General features: G+C 42.1%; 1 protein-coding gene across 2 annotated transcripts in view; it reads right to left on the reverse strand.

The window, feature by feature from the left end:
* EIF3J (eukaryotic translation initiation factor 3 subunit J) overlaps positions 1–14816 on the reverse strand; it is a 28165-nt gene that overhangs the window by 9617 nt on the left and 3732 nt on the right. For both annotated transcript variants that reach the window (XM_032297621.1, XM_032297620.1), the window contains exons 3-4: positions 3423–3477; positions 2840–2931 (exon numbers count right to left, since the gene is read on the reverse strand). In XM_032297621.1, the coding sequence (XP_032153512.1) occupies positions 2840–2931; positions 3423–3477 (147 nt within the window). The remainder of the gene's footprint in view (positions 1–2839; positions 2932–3422; positions 3478–14816) is intronic.

The raw sequence follows: 14816 nt of genomic DNA on the forward strand, positions 1-14816 counted from the left end.
TTTTTTTTTTTTTTTTGAGACAGAGTCTCACTCTGCCACCCAGGCTGGAGTGCAGTGCCTCAATCTTGGCTCACTGCAAACTCTGCCTCATGGATTCAACTGCTTCTTATGCCTCAGCCTCCCAAATAGCTGGATTACAGGAGTGCGCAACCACATCCAGCTAATTTTTGTATTTTTAGTAGAGAGGGAGTTTCTCCATGTTGGCCACGCTGGTCTTAAGCGCCTGACCTCAAGTGATCCACCTACCTTGGCCTCCCAAAGTGTCAGGATTACAGGCATGAGCCACTGTGCCCAGTCCACTTCAGATATTCTTAACCCAATTTTAAAGATAAACTATGGAGGCTCTGAGAAACAACCGGCCCACAGTAATAAGAGGTTAACACGGCTAGTGATGTGACAGAACTGAGATCTGTAACCAGGAAGACTGGGATTGCTTCTATACCCTTTTTTAAAAATAAGGAATTGAGACTGTAGATAAGGTAAAAATATTACTTTCAAACACTGCTATGAAAACTACATTGGAACAACCTTTCTAGGGCAACCTGGTAATGTATCAAGTCTTAACAAATACTTTTACATGCTTTAATCAAGTACTCTACTTCTAGGTATTTATCTTAAGAAATAAGATGTACACAAATATATAAGCACAAGAATGTATGTACATTAGGGTATTATCTATAATTTCAAATAAATTTACAGACGACCTAAATGTCCAACAGAATGATTCAAAACATTTCCCCTTTTCAGCCAGGCATGGTGGCTCACGCCTGTAATCCCAGCACTTTGGGAGGCTGAGGTGGGTGGATCACCTGAGGTCAGGAGTTCGAGACCAGCCTGACCAATATGGTGAAACCCCATCTTTTTAAAAAAAAAAAAAAAAAAAAAAAAAAAAATTTCCCCTTTTCATCACATTATATAATTATAAAATTATCATTATAACAAATTTTAAAGATATAACAGTAAATGTCTTTTGTTTCCCAATCCCACTTCTCTGAGCTGACAGTTGGTATCTTCATGTATACATATCTATCTTTTCTTTCTACTGGATATAATTTTCTTTTTTTTTTTTCTTTTTTGAGACAGGGTCTTGCTCTGTCACCCAGGCTAGAGTGCAGTGGCGTAATCATGGCTCACTGCAGCTCACGGCAGCCTCAACTTCCTGAGCTCAAGTGATTTTCCTACCTCAGCCTCCCAAGCAGCTGAGACTACAGGCGTGCCCCACCATGCCCAGCTCATTTTTCTATTTTTTGAAGAGACAAGGTATCCCTATGTTGCCCAAGCTGGTCTAGTACCCCTGGACTGAAGCAATCCTCCCACCTCAGCCTCCCAAAGTACTGTGATTACAGGTGTGAGCCACCAAACCTGGCTGTTTTAATTTTTGAACCCTCTAAATGTGCTCTGAAATAGAAAGGCCAGCGCAGTGGCTCACGCCTGCAATCTCAGCACTTTAGGAGGCTGAGGCAGGTGGATCACTTGAGGTCAGGAGTTCAAGACCAGCCTAGCCAACATGGTAAATGCCATCTCTAATGATCATACAAAAATCAGCTAGGAGTGGTGGCACACACCTGTAGTGTCTCAGCTACTTGGGAGGCTGAGGTAGGAGAATCACTTGAACCCAAGAGGCAGAGGTTGCAGTGAGCCAAGATCATACCATTGTACTGCAGCCTAGGCAACAACAGTACAGCTGCATCTTAAAAGGCAAGAAAAAAAAGGGCAAAGGAAAGGGCAAAAGAAAGGAAAGGTAACAGGAAGGGAAAGGAAAGGAAAAGGAAAAAAAAAAAAAACAAAGAAAAGTCTTTTAAGAGAAAATAGGCTGGGCATGGTGACTCATGACTATAATCCCAGCACTTTGGGAAGCTGAGGCGGGCAGATCACTTGAGGTCAGAAGTTCGAGACAGCCTGGCCAATGTGGCGAAACCCCATCTCTACTAAAAATACAAAAATTAGCAGGTGTGGTTTCGTGTGCCTGTAACTCCAACTTGGGAGGCTGAGGCATGAGAATTGCTTGAACTCTAGAGGTGGGGGTTGCAGTGAGCCAAAATCCCTCCACTTCAAGCCAGTCTGGGTGAAAAAGTGAGACTCCATATAAAAACAAAAAAGAGCAAATAATCCAGCAAATAAATTAATACTCTGATTTTGTGCCAAATAATAAAAAACAAGTACATTTATATAGTACATGGCAAAGAAATGAACAATTTTTACATTTTATTCAACAGATATACTGCAAATAAAAATTAATTGTGGCTAGGTACAGTGGCTCATGCCTGTAATCCCAGCACTTTGGGAGACCGCAGCAGGTAGATCACAAGGTCAGGAGATCAAGACCATCCTGGCCAACATGGTGAAACCCTATCTCTACTAAGATACAAAACATTGTCTGGCCATAGTAGCACACACCTGTAGTCCCAGCTACTCAGAGAAGGCTGAGGCAGGGGAATCACTTGAACCTGGGAGGCACAGATTGCACTGAGTAGAGATTGCACCACTGCACTCCAGCCTGGCGGAAGAGCAAGACTCCATCTTTTAAAAAAAAAAAAAAAAAAAAAAAAAAAATCCTGACTGGAATGAACAACCGGAACTGGCGAAAAAATCACTGACTAGAGTCACTGAACAATCATGACTGTTCCTGAATGTTTGTGAAAAAAGGCAATTAAATAAAATTGGGTTCTGTTTTTGCAAAAACCACAAATCAATTTGTTTTGGATTTTCCCTATCTTATGGTATCCATTTACAGTTTTTACAGAGCCCTTCAAATTGCTAGGTAATATTTGCGGCCTATTAGAAACTATACCACTACCGATGTGATAATTCTGTATTTTAGAAAATGAACAGTACTTACCCTCTTTTTAATTTCTTCTTGCCTTTTCTTCTGTTGCCGTTCTTTCTCTTTTATCTTCTCTGCTGTTTTTTTCTTTTCTGAAATTTTTACCTCTAAAAGTAAAAAAAGTTTTATTGACAGTTGTATTGAGTATTTTCCAGTTTATGGAAAGACAGACATGATACTTGTATACCACTAAGAGATCAAACCTTTCCTAGCTTCAAACAGTGGTTTTTCTCACAAGTAATGGGAAACTTCTAGGACTCTTCCTTCTCCTCCCTAATCTGACCCCTAAGATCCAAATATCTCTCTTCATATTTTCCCACCGTCCTTTAGGCAGGGCTTATATCATTCAACTATAATTAATGCCAGAACCCCTCTACTTTTTCTTCCTAACAATATCCAGCACTCACACAGAAATAAATCTCATCTGATTATGTTTTGAGGGGATAGAAAAAAGGTGCAGGAAAAACAGAATAAAGTGGGAATGGAAGGACACTTGGTTTCTAAATACCAAAATCTTCCATTTTTGTGAGCATTCTATCATTTGTCTTGATACAAGTCCCAAATGCTCAACAAGACATAAACCAAAAATGGAGCTCACCTGGTTTTACTTCTGCTTCCTCTTTTTTTTCATCATCATCATCATCCCAGTTATCCTAAAGAAAAGGACTTCCATTAATAATTCTTGCATGTTTGCTTTTCCACATGAACCTTATCAACTTGACTAACTCCATAGAAATAAGTTTGTTGGTATCTTTTTGGTACTGCATTAAATTTATAAATTAATGTAGGGAGAAGTGACATTTTACAACACGGAGCTGACCTAACCAAGAATAAAAGCTGTCTCTTCATTTGTTCAAGTACATGTTTGTATTTTTCAGAAGTATTTTAAGGTGGTTTCCCTATTAGAGGCTCTGTTCATGTCTCTTTAAAAACCTATTGACAAGACCCCATCTCTACAAAAAAAAAAAATTAAAAAATTAGCTGAGTGTGGTAGTATGTGCCTGTGGTCTCAGCTACTTGAGAGGCTGAGGTGGGAAGATCACTTGAGCCCAGAAGGTTAAGGCTGCAGTGAGCCATGACAGTGCCACTACACTCTAGCCTGGGCAACTTACTAACATAAAGACCCTGTCTCAAAACAAATAAAATGACTATTGGCTTTTTTACATGTTAATATCCTGCTACCTTACTGAATTCATTTATCACTTCAATTAAATTTATCATTGCTTCTCTAGGGTTTTCCAGGTATGCTACTGTATCTACAAACAAAAGACAGCTTTACTTCTTTACCAATCCTTAGGCCCCCACAACTGATTTATCTAATTGGACCAGCTAAACCTCTAGTACAATGCTGAATAGCAGCAGAGGTAATAGGCATCCTTGCTTTCTTGATGGAAATGCCTCTAGTGTTTCCCCATGAAGTGCTATGCACCCTGCCAAATTTATGCAGTAAAATTTACCACTTTTCTCTCTTTCTACACACACACACACACACACACACACACACACTTTTTTTTTTTTTTTTTTTTTGAGACGGAGTTTAAGTCTTGTTGCCCAGGTTGGAGTGCAATGGCACCATTTCAGCTCACTGCAACCTCCACCGCCTGGGTTCAAACCATGCTCCTGCCTCAGCCTCCCAAGTAGCTAGGATTACAGGCATGTGCCACCACACCTGGCTAATTTTTGTATTTTCAGTAGAATGGAGGTTTCACCATGTTGGTCAGGCTGGTCTCGAACTCCTGACCTCTGGTGATCCACCTGCCATGGCCTTCCAAAGTGCTGGGATTACAAGCGTGAACCACCTCGCCCGGCCCCAGACTTTTCTTTCATTGCCTCTGGATTTCAAGTCAATTAGAAAGTCTTTTCTCGGCCGGGCGTGGTGGCTCAAGCCTGTAATCCCAGCACTTTGGGAGGCCGAGGCGGGTGGATCACGAGGTCAAGAAATCGAGACCATCCTGGTCAGCACGGTGAAACCCCGTCTCTACTAAAACTACAAAAAAGAAAATCAGCTGGGCATGGTGGCGCGTGCCTGTAACCCCAGCTACTCAGGAGGCTGAGACAGGAGAATTGCCTGAACCCAGGAGGCAGAGGTTGCGGTAAGCCGAGATCGTGCCATTGCACTCCAGTCTGGGCAACAACAGCGAAACTCCGTCCCAAAAAAACAAACCCCTTTGATAAGTGATGATGTTTTCTCTGGGCTATGGTTTGAATGTGTCCTCCAAAGTTCATGTGATGAAAACTGAATGTCCAATCCAACAGTGTTGAGAGGTAGGGCCTTTCAATAATGATTACAGGCAAAGGCCTCATGAATAGATTATTAATACTTTTGTCTTAGGAGTACATACCAGATAAAATGATGAGTTCTGAAACCTCCCACAATCCTTTGTGCTCTTTTTTTTTACTGCCACAGGATAATACCGCAAGAAGGTGCTCACAAGGTGCCAGCACCTTAATATTGGACTTTCCAGCCTCCAGAACCATGAGAAATAAATCTGTTGTTTATAAAATACCCAATCTTGTATTCTGCTATAGCAGCACAAAAACATTTTAAGATACCTGTGATTTTTTTTCTTTTTGAGACGGAGTTTCGCTCTTGTTACCCAGGCTGGAGTGCAATGGCGCGATCTCGGCTCACCGCAACCTCCGCCTCCTGGGTTCAGGCAATTCTCCTGCCTCAGCCTCCTGAGCAGCTGGGATTACAGGCACGCACCACCATGCCCAGCTAATTTTTTGTAGTTTTAGTAGAGACGGGGTTTCACCATGTTGACCAGGATGGTCTCGATCTCTTGACCTCGTGATCCACCCGCCTCGGCCTCCCAAAGTGCTGGGATTACAGGCTTGAGCCACCGCGCCCGGCCCAATACCTGTGATTTACCATATACTAAATTTTCCTATGTATTTGGTCTAATTCTGGGCTTTTGATCCTATCCCACTAGTCTACTGTCTGTCCATACACCAGGACCATACTGTGTTTTTGTTTTATTTTTTTTTTGAGACGGAGTTTCGCTCTTGTCACCCAGACTAGAGTGCAATGGCGTGATCTTGGCTCACTGCAACCTCTGCCCCCTGGATTCAAGTGATTCTCCAGCCTCAGCCTCCTGAGTTGCTGGGATTACAGACATCCACCACTATGCCTGGCTAATTTTTGTATTTTTAGTAGAGACAGGGTTTTGCCATGTTGGCCAGGCTGGTCTCAAACTCCTGACCTCAGGTGATCCACTTGCATTGGCCTCCCAAAGTAGCAAGAGGCCCTGACTCTACTAAAGAAGCAAAGGCTGACTAATATGACATAGGCCATCATCCCTGGCCCACACTGTTTTAATTATAGAAGCTTTATAGTATGCTTTAATGTTAAGTAGGGTTAGTCCTCCCTTGTAGGTTTTCAGATTTTTTTTAATGTTTTCTTGGCCTTTCTCCCATGTTTGTTTTTTCATATGAACCTTCATACCAACTTTTCTAACTTCTTAAGAAAGCCTCTCCATTAGCAATTAAGACAACCAAGCAGAAGTTAATAGCCTCTTTTAAAGTGATTGTTATTTTATTAATAAATAAAAAATTGAGAGAACTTAATAGTTCATACTTTCCCCCAGAATGTAAAAAAAATGTATACTCTGGCCAATAGCTCATTTATTTCAAGGAATATTCCATCCAACACAAACCTGGTTAATTAGGTCCATATAATTTTTTTAATTTTTTTTTTTTTTGAGACAGAGCCTCACTCTTGTTGCCCAGGCTGGACTGCAATGGCACGATCTCAGCTCACTGCAACCTCCACCCTCCTGGATTCAAACGATTTTCCTCCCTCAGCCTCCCGGGCAGCTGGGATTACAGGCATGCACCACCATGCCCAGCTAATTTTCTTTGTATTTTTAGTAGAGACAGGGTTCCACCATGTTGGCAACACTGGTCTTAAACTTCCAACCTCAGGTGATTCGCCTGACTCGGCCTCCCAAAGTGCTGGGATTACAGGCGTGCGCTGCCACGCCCGGACAGGTCTATATAATTTTTAAGCCCACTAATAAAAAAGAGTAAAAGGCCAGGAGCAGTGGCTCACACGTGTAATCCCAGCACTTTGGGAGGCTGAGGCAGGCAGATCACCTGAGGTCAGCTGTTCAAGACCAGCCTGACCAACATGGAGAAACTCCGTCTCTACTAAAAATGCAAAATTAGCTGGGCGAGGTAGAATGCGCCTGTAATCCCAGCTACGCAGGAGTCTGAGGCAGGAGAATCAATTGAACCGGAGAGGCGGGAAGTTGTGGTGAGCCAAGATTGCACCATTGCACTGCAGCCTGGGCAACAAGAGCGAAACTCCGTATCAAAAAAAAAAAAAAGAAAAGGATGCCGGGCACATTGGCTCATGCCTGTAATCCCAGCACTTTGGGAGGCTGAGGCGGGTGGATCACCAGGTCAAGAGTTCAAGACCAGCCTGGCCAACATGATGAAACCCCGTCTCTACTAAAAATACAAAAATTAGTGGAGCATGGTAACATATGCCTGTAATCCCAGCTACTCGGGAGGCTGAGGCAGGAGAATTGCTTGAACCGGGACCTGGAAGGCGGAGGATGCAGTGAGCCCAGATGGTGCCATTGCACTCCAGCCTGGGCTACAGAATGAGACACCGTCTCCCAAAAAAAAAAAAAAAAAAAAAGAATCAGCTGATTCAAGCCTTCATGGATCCTACTCTCTAACTTAGGGCACTTTAAGATAGATCTAGCTGGGACCAGGCGCAGTGGCTCACACATGTAATCCCAGCACTTTGGGAGGCCAAGGTGGGCAAATCACGAGGTCAGGAGTTCAAGACCAGACTGGTCAACATGGTAAAACCTCATCTCTACTAAAAAAATACAAAAATTAGCTGGACATAATGGCTCTTGCCTGTAATCCCAGCTACTTGAGAGACTGAGGTAGGAGAACTGCTTGAAGTGGGACCTAGGAGGCGGAGGCTGCACTGAGCCGAGATGGCGCCACTGCACTCCAGCCTGGGCTACAGAGCAAGACTCCACCTCAAAAAAAAAAAAAAAAAAAAAAGAGAAAGAGAAAGAAAAAAAAGATAGATCTAGCCGGGCGCAGCAGCTCAGACCTGTAATCCCAGCACTTTGGGAGACCCAGGCAAGCAGATCACTTGAGGCCAGGAGTTCTAAAACCAGCCTGGGCAACATGATGAAACCTCATCTATACTAAAAAACACAAAAATCTGCTGGGCGTAGTGGTGCATGCCTGTAATCCTAGCCACTCAGGATGCTGAGGAATGAGAATCGCTTGAACTCGGGAGGCAGAAGTTGCAGTGAGCCAAGATCAAGCCACTGCAGCCTGGGCGACAGAGACGCTCAGGGAAAAAAAAAAAAGATAGATCTACACTGTCTTTTCTATGTCCAACTCAATCACTGAGCTAAATATAAACCATTTATCAAACACAATTTTCTAAAACCTCCAAAGAACTCAAGTTTAATAGGGACAGACATGGCCCTGTATTTAAAGAGGGCTTTAATCACAGGTAGCCTGGCCATCGCCTCAGCAACCACCAGGCACACTATGACATGCCACTTGAAGCTGAGTGGCAAGACGGCAAATGTAAAGCAAGAGGCCCTGACGCTACTAAAGAAGCAAAGACAAATATGACTAATATGCCACAACTATGACACCAAGCTTCTGGTTTTATAACAAGACAGAACACAAATCTGTATCACTCTAGAAATATAAACTAACCGAGACTTGATTCTTAATAAAAATCTCTAAGTCCACTAAAGCAATTAAAAGTTCAACATCCTGATTAAGGTTGTCATGCAGTCTGCAAGCATAAAAAAAAGAACTTTGTATTAAAAAGTAAACGTCTTTTTATACTTCAGCAATTTAACCCACGGCTCTCAGTTTTAGCAGATTGAAAGCAAACCAACTAGTCATTATTTGAATAACTACCACAGTAGAGTTAGAAATTAAAAGATCAGGGCCAGGAGCAGTGGCTCACGCCTGCCTGTAATCCCAGCACTTTAGGAGGCCTAGGCGGGTGGATCACGAGGTCAAGAGATCAAGATAATCCTGGTCAACACGGTGAAACCCCGTCTCTACTAAAAATACAAAAAATTAGCTGGGCATGGTGGTGCATGCCTGTAATCCCAGCTACTCAAGAGGCTGAGGCAGGAGAATTGCCTGAATCCAGGAGGCGGAGGTTGCAGTGAGCCAAGATCGCGCCATTGCACTCCAGCCTAGGTAACAAGAGCGAAACTCCGTCTCAAAAAAAAAAAAAAAAAGAAATTAAAAGACCAAATGTTTGTATTTCACTGTTGGTTTGCTAAGTGCTTATATTAATACATCACAGTACAAAAGGAACCAGAGAGTTAAAAACAGAAGTGAATTACTAGGTATTTTTTGTTGTTTAAATCTTCACAGAACACAGAAAGGCTGGATCTGTGAGTGATATGCTGTTTAGGCAGCGCTTCAGATACGAGGACCATTTGCTTACTTCCAGAAGGTGCATATTTACAACCCTTCTAAGCAAAAGGTACTGCAAAAAGCTTTAAATGCAGTAAGGTTAATTCTCACAACAGTCCTGTAAGGAAGGTAGTGTTTATCGCCCCATTTTATAGAAAAGGAAGCAGAGGCCCAGACATAGACATCCTGCAATCTCAGTGAAAAACTAAGGAACCTGCTCTGAATGGACCAAAGTTCTTTAAAGTGTCACAGGTACAAACCTGTAGTTAGAAGAATAAGTTCTGGTGTTCATATTACACAGTAGGCTGACTATAGCTAGTAACAACGTTGTATATTTCTTTTTTTTTTTTTTTTTTTTTTTGAGACGGAGTTTCGCTCTTGTTACCCTGGCTGGAGTGCAATGGCGCGATCTCGGCTCACCGCAACCTCCGCCTCCTGGGTTCAGGCAATTCTCCTGCCTCAGCCTCCTGAGTAGCTGGGATTACAGGCATGTGCCACCATGCCCAGCTAATTTTTTTTTTTTTGTATTTTTAGTAGAGACGGGGTTTCACCATGTTGACCAGGATGGTCTCGATCTCTTGACCTCGTGATCCACCCGCCTCGGCCTCCCAAAGTGCTGGGATTACAGGCTTGAGCCACCGCGCCCGGCCTGTATATTTCAAGATAGTTCAATGAGAAAATTTTACGTTATCACCACAAAAAAAATGATAAATGTTTAAAGTGATGAATATGGTAATTACAATATATATATGCACTGAAACATCACAATATACCCCATAAATATGTATATGTGCCAGTTACAAAAAATTATTTTTAAAAAGTTTTAAATAAACATTTGATCAACATAATTAAAAATAAATAAAATGATTTATTACTTTTTTAAAAAGCATGTTTTAAACACTAGCTTACAAAGTTCACGGTTTGACAGAGTTCAGTTCACTGTAATAAAGCAGCTTACAACACACTGTTAGAGTAACATGCTGAGATTCATCCTGTAAATGTATACATGTAAACAGCTTAATTTAAGGTTTAAAACACAATGTTAAGGAAGGTCTTTAAAAAGCATGTTTTAGCCGGGCGCGGTGGCTCAAGCCTGTAATCCCAGCACTGTGGGAGGCCGAGGCGGGTGGATCACGAGGTCAAGAGATCAAGACCATCCTGGTCAACACAGTAAAACCCCGTCTCTACTAAAAATACAAAAAATTAGCTGGGCATGGTGGCGCGTGCCTGTAATCCCAGCTACTCAGGAGGCTGAGGCAGGAGAATTGCCTGAACCCAGGAGGCGGAGGTTGCGGTGAGCCGAGATCGCACCATTGCACTCCAGCCTGGGTAACAAGAGCGAAACTCCGTCTCAAAAAAAAAAAGCACGTTTTAAACATGTGCTTACAAAATTCACTGTATGGTAAACAATTCAATTCAATGGAATAAAGCAGCTCACAATGTAAATAATTATAATAATAATAAAAATAGTATTATAGTAAATATGTCTTCTTCCCTGAATCCTGAAGTATAAAATAACTATCCGGGAACTAAGTCCCTCTCCTGGGAACACTGGGAATCTCATCAAAGAGAAGGATTATGACACATATTAAGATATGCCCAGGTAGAGATATACTGGTTACCAACCGTCCTATCTCAAATTGCCTACCGTGGTTTTCTTTTTTCTTTTTTTTTTTTGAGATGCAGTCTTGCTCTGTCGCCAGGCTGGAGTGCGGTGGCGCACTCTCGGCTCACTGCAACCTCCGCCTCCTGGGTTCAAGCGATTCTTCCTCCTCGGCCTCCCAAGTAGCTGGGACTACAGGCGCGTGCCACCACACCCGGCTAATTTTTGTATTTTTAGTAGAGACGGGGTTTCATCATGACGAGGATGGTCTCGATCTCTTGACCTCGTGATCCGCCCCCCTTGGCCTCCCAAAGTGCTGGGATTACAGGCGTGAGCCACCGTGCCCGGCCCCGCCTACGGTGGTTCTCTACTAATTTTAAGAAACTGGGCTGGGTGTGGTTGCTCACATCTGTAATCCCAGCACTTCAAGAAGTCAAGGTGAGCAGACCATTTGAGGTCAGGAGTTCAAGACCAGCCTGGCCAACATTGCGAAACCCCAACTCTACTAAAAATACAAAAAAAAAAAATAGCAGGGTATGATGGTGTCCATCTGTGGTCCCAGCTACTTGGAAGGTGGAGGCTGCAGTGAGCCAAGATCATGCCTCTGCACTTCAGCCTGGGCAACAGAGCGAGATTTTGTCTCAAAAAAAGAAAAAGAAAAAGAAACTGGTCTGCAAGCCTCTGGTACTAACAGGTCAAGACGGAAGAAGTATGGCTAATAGGAAGCTCCATCTCAATACCCCCAAGGTAAAGAAACAAACTCAACATAGGAGCATTTTTGTTTAATGTTGATACTCCTTAGTTACCCTTCCCAGCAAAACATCACCCCCACCCCACCCATATCACTGCTCCCTTAGTACATTTACACCAACTCTATGTCCACCTCTATCCCTGTCCTTAGTTTCTCCCATCAAAGCATAAACCTTATCCCAGACACCCATCAATGCAGACATAATGAAGCTATCTAAATATTCTCTACTCCATCACAGAATGGATTTTAACAGCACAAGAAGTGGTTCCTATCAACATGCCCTGGGAAGAACCATGACATCTGCTCCTCAATTCATAGAGGGACCATGCAAACCCTGACTGTCACCCACTCCCCGAACTGTTTAAAAGTCTGTCCTGAAGTTACTACCAAACTAGCACTAAGCCCCTAAACAAAAGAGCACAGTAGTGTCAGCAAAAAAGAGACTGGTCACACTTTTGAATAGATGTAATTATAAAAGCTAAAGGCCAGGTAGCTTTCCCCAGGAAATTAGAGAGTTTTTGTTTCCTTAGTTATAAAATTAAGTGTCTAAAAAGTAGATTTAAGGTAGAAAGTTCACCACACTGCTTCAGAAAAATATGCCCAATTTTCTGTAGACACTAGGAATTTGTAAACTCCAGCAGCAAGTTCAGATAAAATGCAAAAGGGCTTCCTAGAGAAACACCTAAAATAGGGAGCAAGTCTACAGCTCACTTCAAAGAACCCTAAATGGTTATTTGGTTCAAGAGACTACCTATGAACATCCAATTAAATCCCTTACCCAAGTATTTTCGGCAGCCAAGAAGTCTTTCAACTATAATATCCAATTTATCTTCAAAAGAATCACCCAGGCTGCTCTCCTAAAATGGCTAGCTTCTTAGAACAGCACCTGTTTACAAACTACTTGCTTATCTATACTCTTGCCCTGCAGATACACACCCATCATTTGAGCCATTTCTATGAAATAGATGGCTGCTTTTTAACTTTAAAACCCGCTTCCTAATTGAACACAACTAGGTATTAAAAGCAAAGCAGAAAACTTTAAATCTTGCTTTATTTTTATTTCTAACAGTATGGCCAGCAGTTGGCTGGTTTGGTCATCATAATATAAAACTACATTATGTCACATGCAATGAGAACATATTTCGAGCTGAAAATGCTTTCCAAGTTAAGCAAGATGTATTTATAGATTGTCAAATAGAAGTAGCTTCAAAAGAGCAATGAAACTCTTTTGCCCTACAGCAATAACCCAGGAACTAACATATACTCCTCCTTTTTTCTTTAAATAATTCGATTTAGGTAAAGCATAATATCTTGCTGAAAAACAAACAAAAAAAAAAACATGTTCTGTAAGCTATGCAGTTCTACTCTGAGAGAATTCAGAACTTTGCAATGAGATCTTGGTGTCTACAAGCCAAGGTACCTGCCTTAGTAAATTCTACTTCATTTAATTCAATTCATTAAGCTTTTAACAAACTACAATGGCTCAGCACTCAGCTGAGGTCCATCTCAATGCCTACCTGTCTCATATTCAGGACAGTTACCAATCTGCTTTAAATTCCTGGCTAAGCAATATCAAGACACTGAAGACTGAACAAGTGGTTTATTTATTTACAATGATCCAGTGTGACAACTACACTCAAATATTTATCAATAACAAACATGCTTCCTAATTCAAAACTTGCTAGTTTATAAAAGAAACTGGCAGGGTATGAAACGATATGATTGAGATTTTCTTGAAAATAATCTGGTTGGAGGAGGAAAATGGGGATACAGAGGAAACAAGATTGGTCACTGGCTTATTAAATGTTTCTCTCTACTGCATGCTTGAAATTTTCTGTAAGTTACACACACGTACATACACTCACTCTCTCTTCAAAATACCCATTTTCTGGCAAAATGCCCACCTTCTGAGTAATTTCACATTTCTGTAAAACATAGGTCCTGTCGGCCAGGTGCGGTGGCTCACACCTGTAATCCCAGTACTTTGGGAGGCCAAGGTGGGCGGATGAGGTCAGGAGATCAAAACCATCCTGGCCAACATGGTGAAACCCTGTTTCTACTAAAAATACAAAAATTAGCTGGGCATGGTATACTACACACCTGTAGTCCCAGCTGCTCAGGGGGCTGAGGCAGGAGAATCGCTTGAACCAGGGAGGCAAAGGTTGCAGTAAGTCGAGATCACGCCACTGCACTCCAGCCTGGCAAGTCAGACTCCATATCAAAAAAAAAAAAAAAAAAATTACAGATCCTGTTCTTTAGAAGTTGTTTCCAACGCTTGAAAAATGTCCTTATCTGGTAGATTTGAACTATTTATTAAAATAGGATCCTAACAGAGGGTGGACAAGTAGGATGAGACAGACTCAACTAAGTCTGTTCCTTAGGATCGCTCTCTCTTTAAATGTGTTGGGCTCTTGCCACATTGCCCACGCTGGCTTCAAACTTCTAGGTTCAAGCAATCCTCTTGCCTCAGCCTCTTCATGCTCTTTTAAAAGAAATGCTGTATGGTTACAGAAGCAAATGCCTGAGATGGTTGAATACAGCTATAAATTTCTCCAAATGCTGCACTCTTTGAATAAGCGTAGCTTCTAACACGCTGGGAGACTAGTAAAATAGAGTAAAAGTTATGTTGTCTTTGCTTCCAGTAGGTACTCACTGCCTTCTCAGTCAACACATCCTACATATCATATCAGCAATGGGGAAGGAGTCATATATGCCAAGTGAACAATTCTTTCCACTGCCTCTTCACAACTATCAGGATAGTAAAAAAGGTAAACAGCCACGGTAATGGAAAAGTCTGCTCCCAAGTTCTCATCTTTTTAACTGGGAAAAAGCATAGCATTTTCTCTCCATATATATTAACAGTTGTACACTTTCACCATAGTCTACTTCTGCCACTGCCAGATGACTATTTGAAAAGTCAAGAACAGCAAAATACTAGGTCCACCAAACGATAATAAAGTGCTGGAGCAAATTATAATAACAAAAACATCAGTTTTCCTTTCATTTCCCAGGACATTACAAATGACAGTAAACCTGTATTTTTTTTTTTTTTTGGGGGGACGGAGTTTCGCTCGTTACCCAGGCTGGAGTGCAATGGCGCGATCTCGGCTCACCGCAACCTCCGTCTCCTGGGTTCAGGCAATTCTCCTGCCTCAGCCTCCTGAGTAGCTGGGATTACAGGCACACGCCACCATGCCCAGCTAATTTTTGTA

The sequence above is a fragment of the Sapajus apella genome, unplaced genomic scaffold (assembly GCF_009761245.1).
Source record: "Sapajus apella isolate SASKATOON/1434 unplaced genomic scaffold, GSC_monkey_1.0 scaffold37, whole genome shotgun sequence".
Classification (NCBI taxonomy): Eukaryota; Metazoa; Chordata; class Mammalia; order Primates; family Cebidae; genus Sapajus; species Sapajus apella.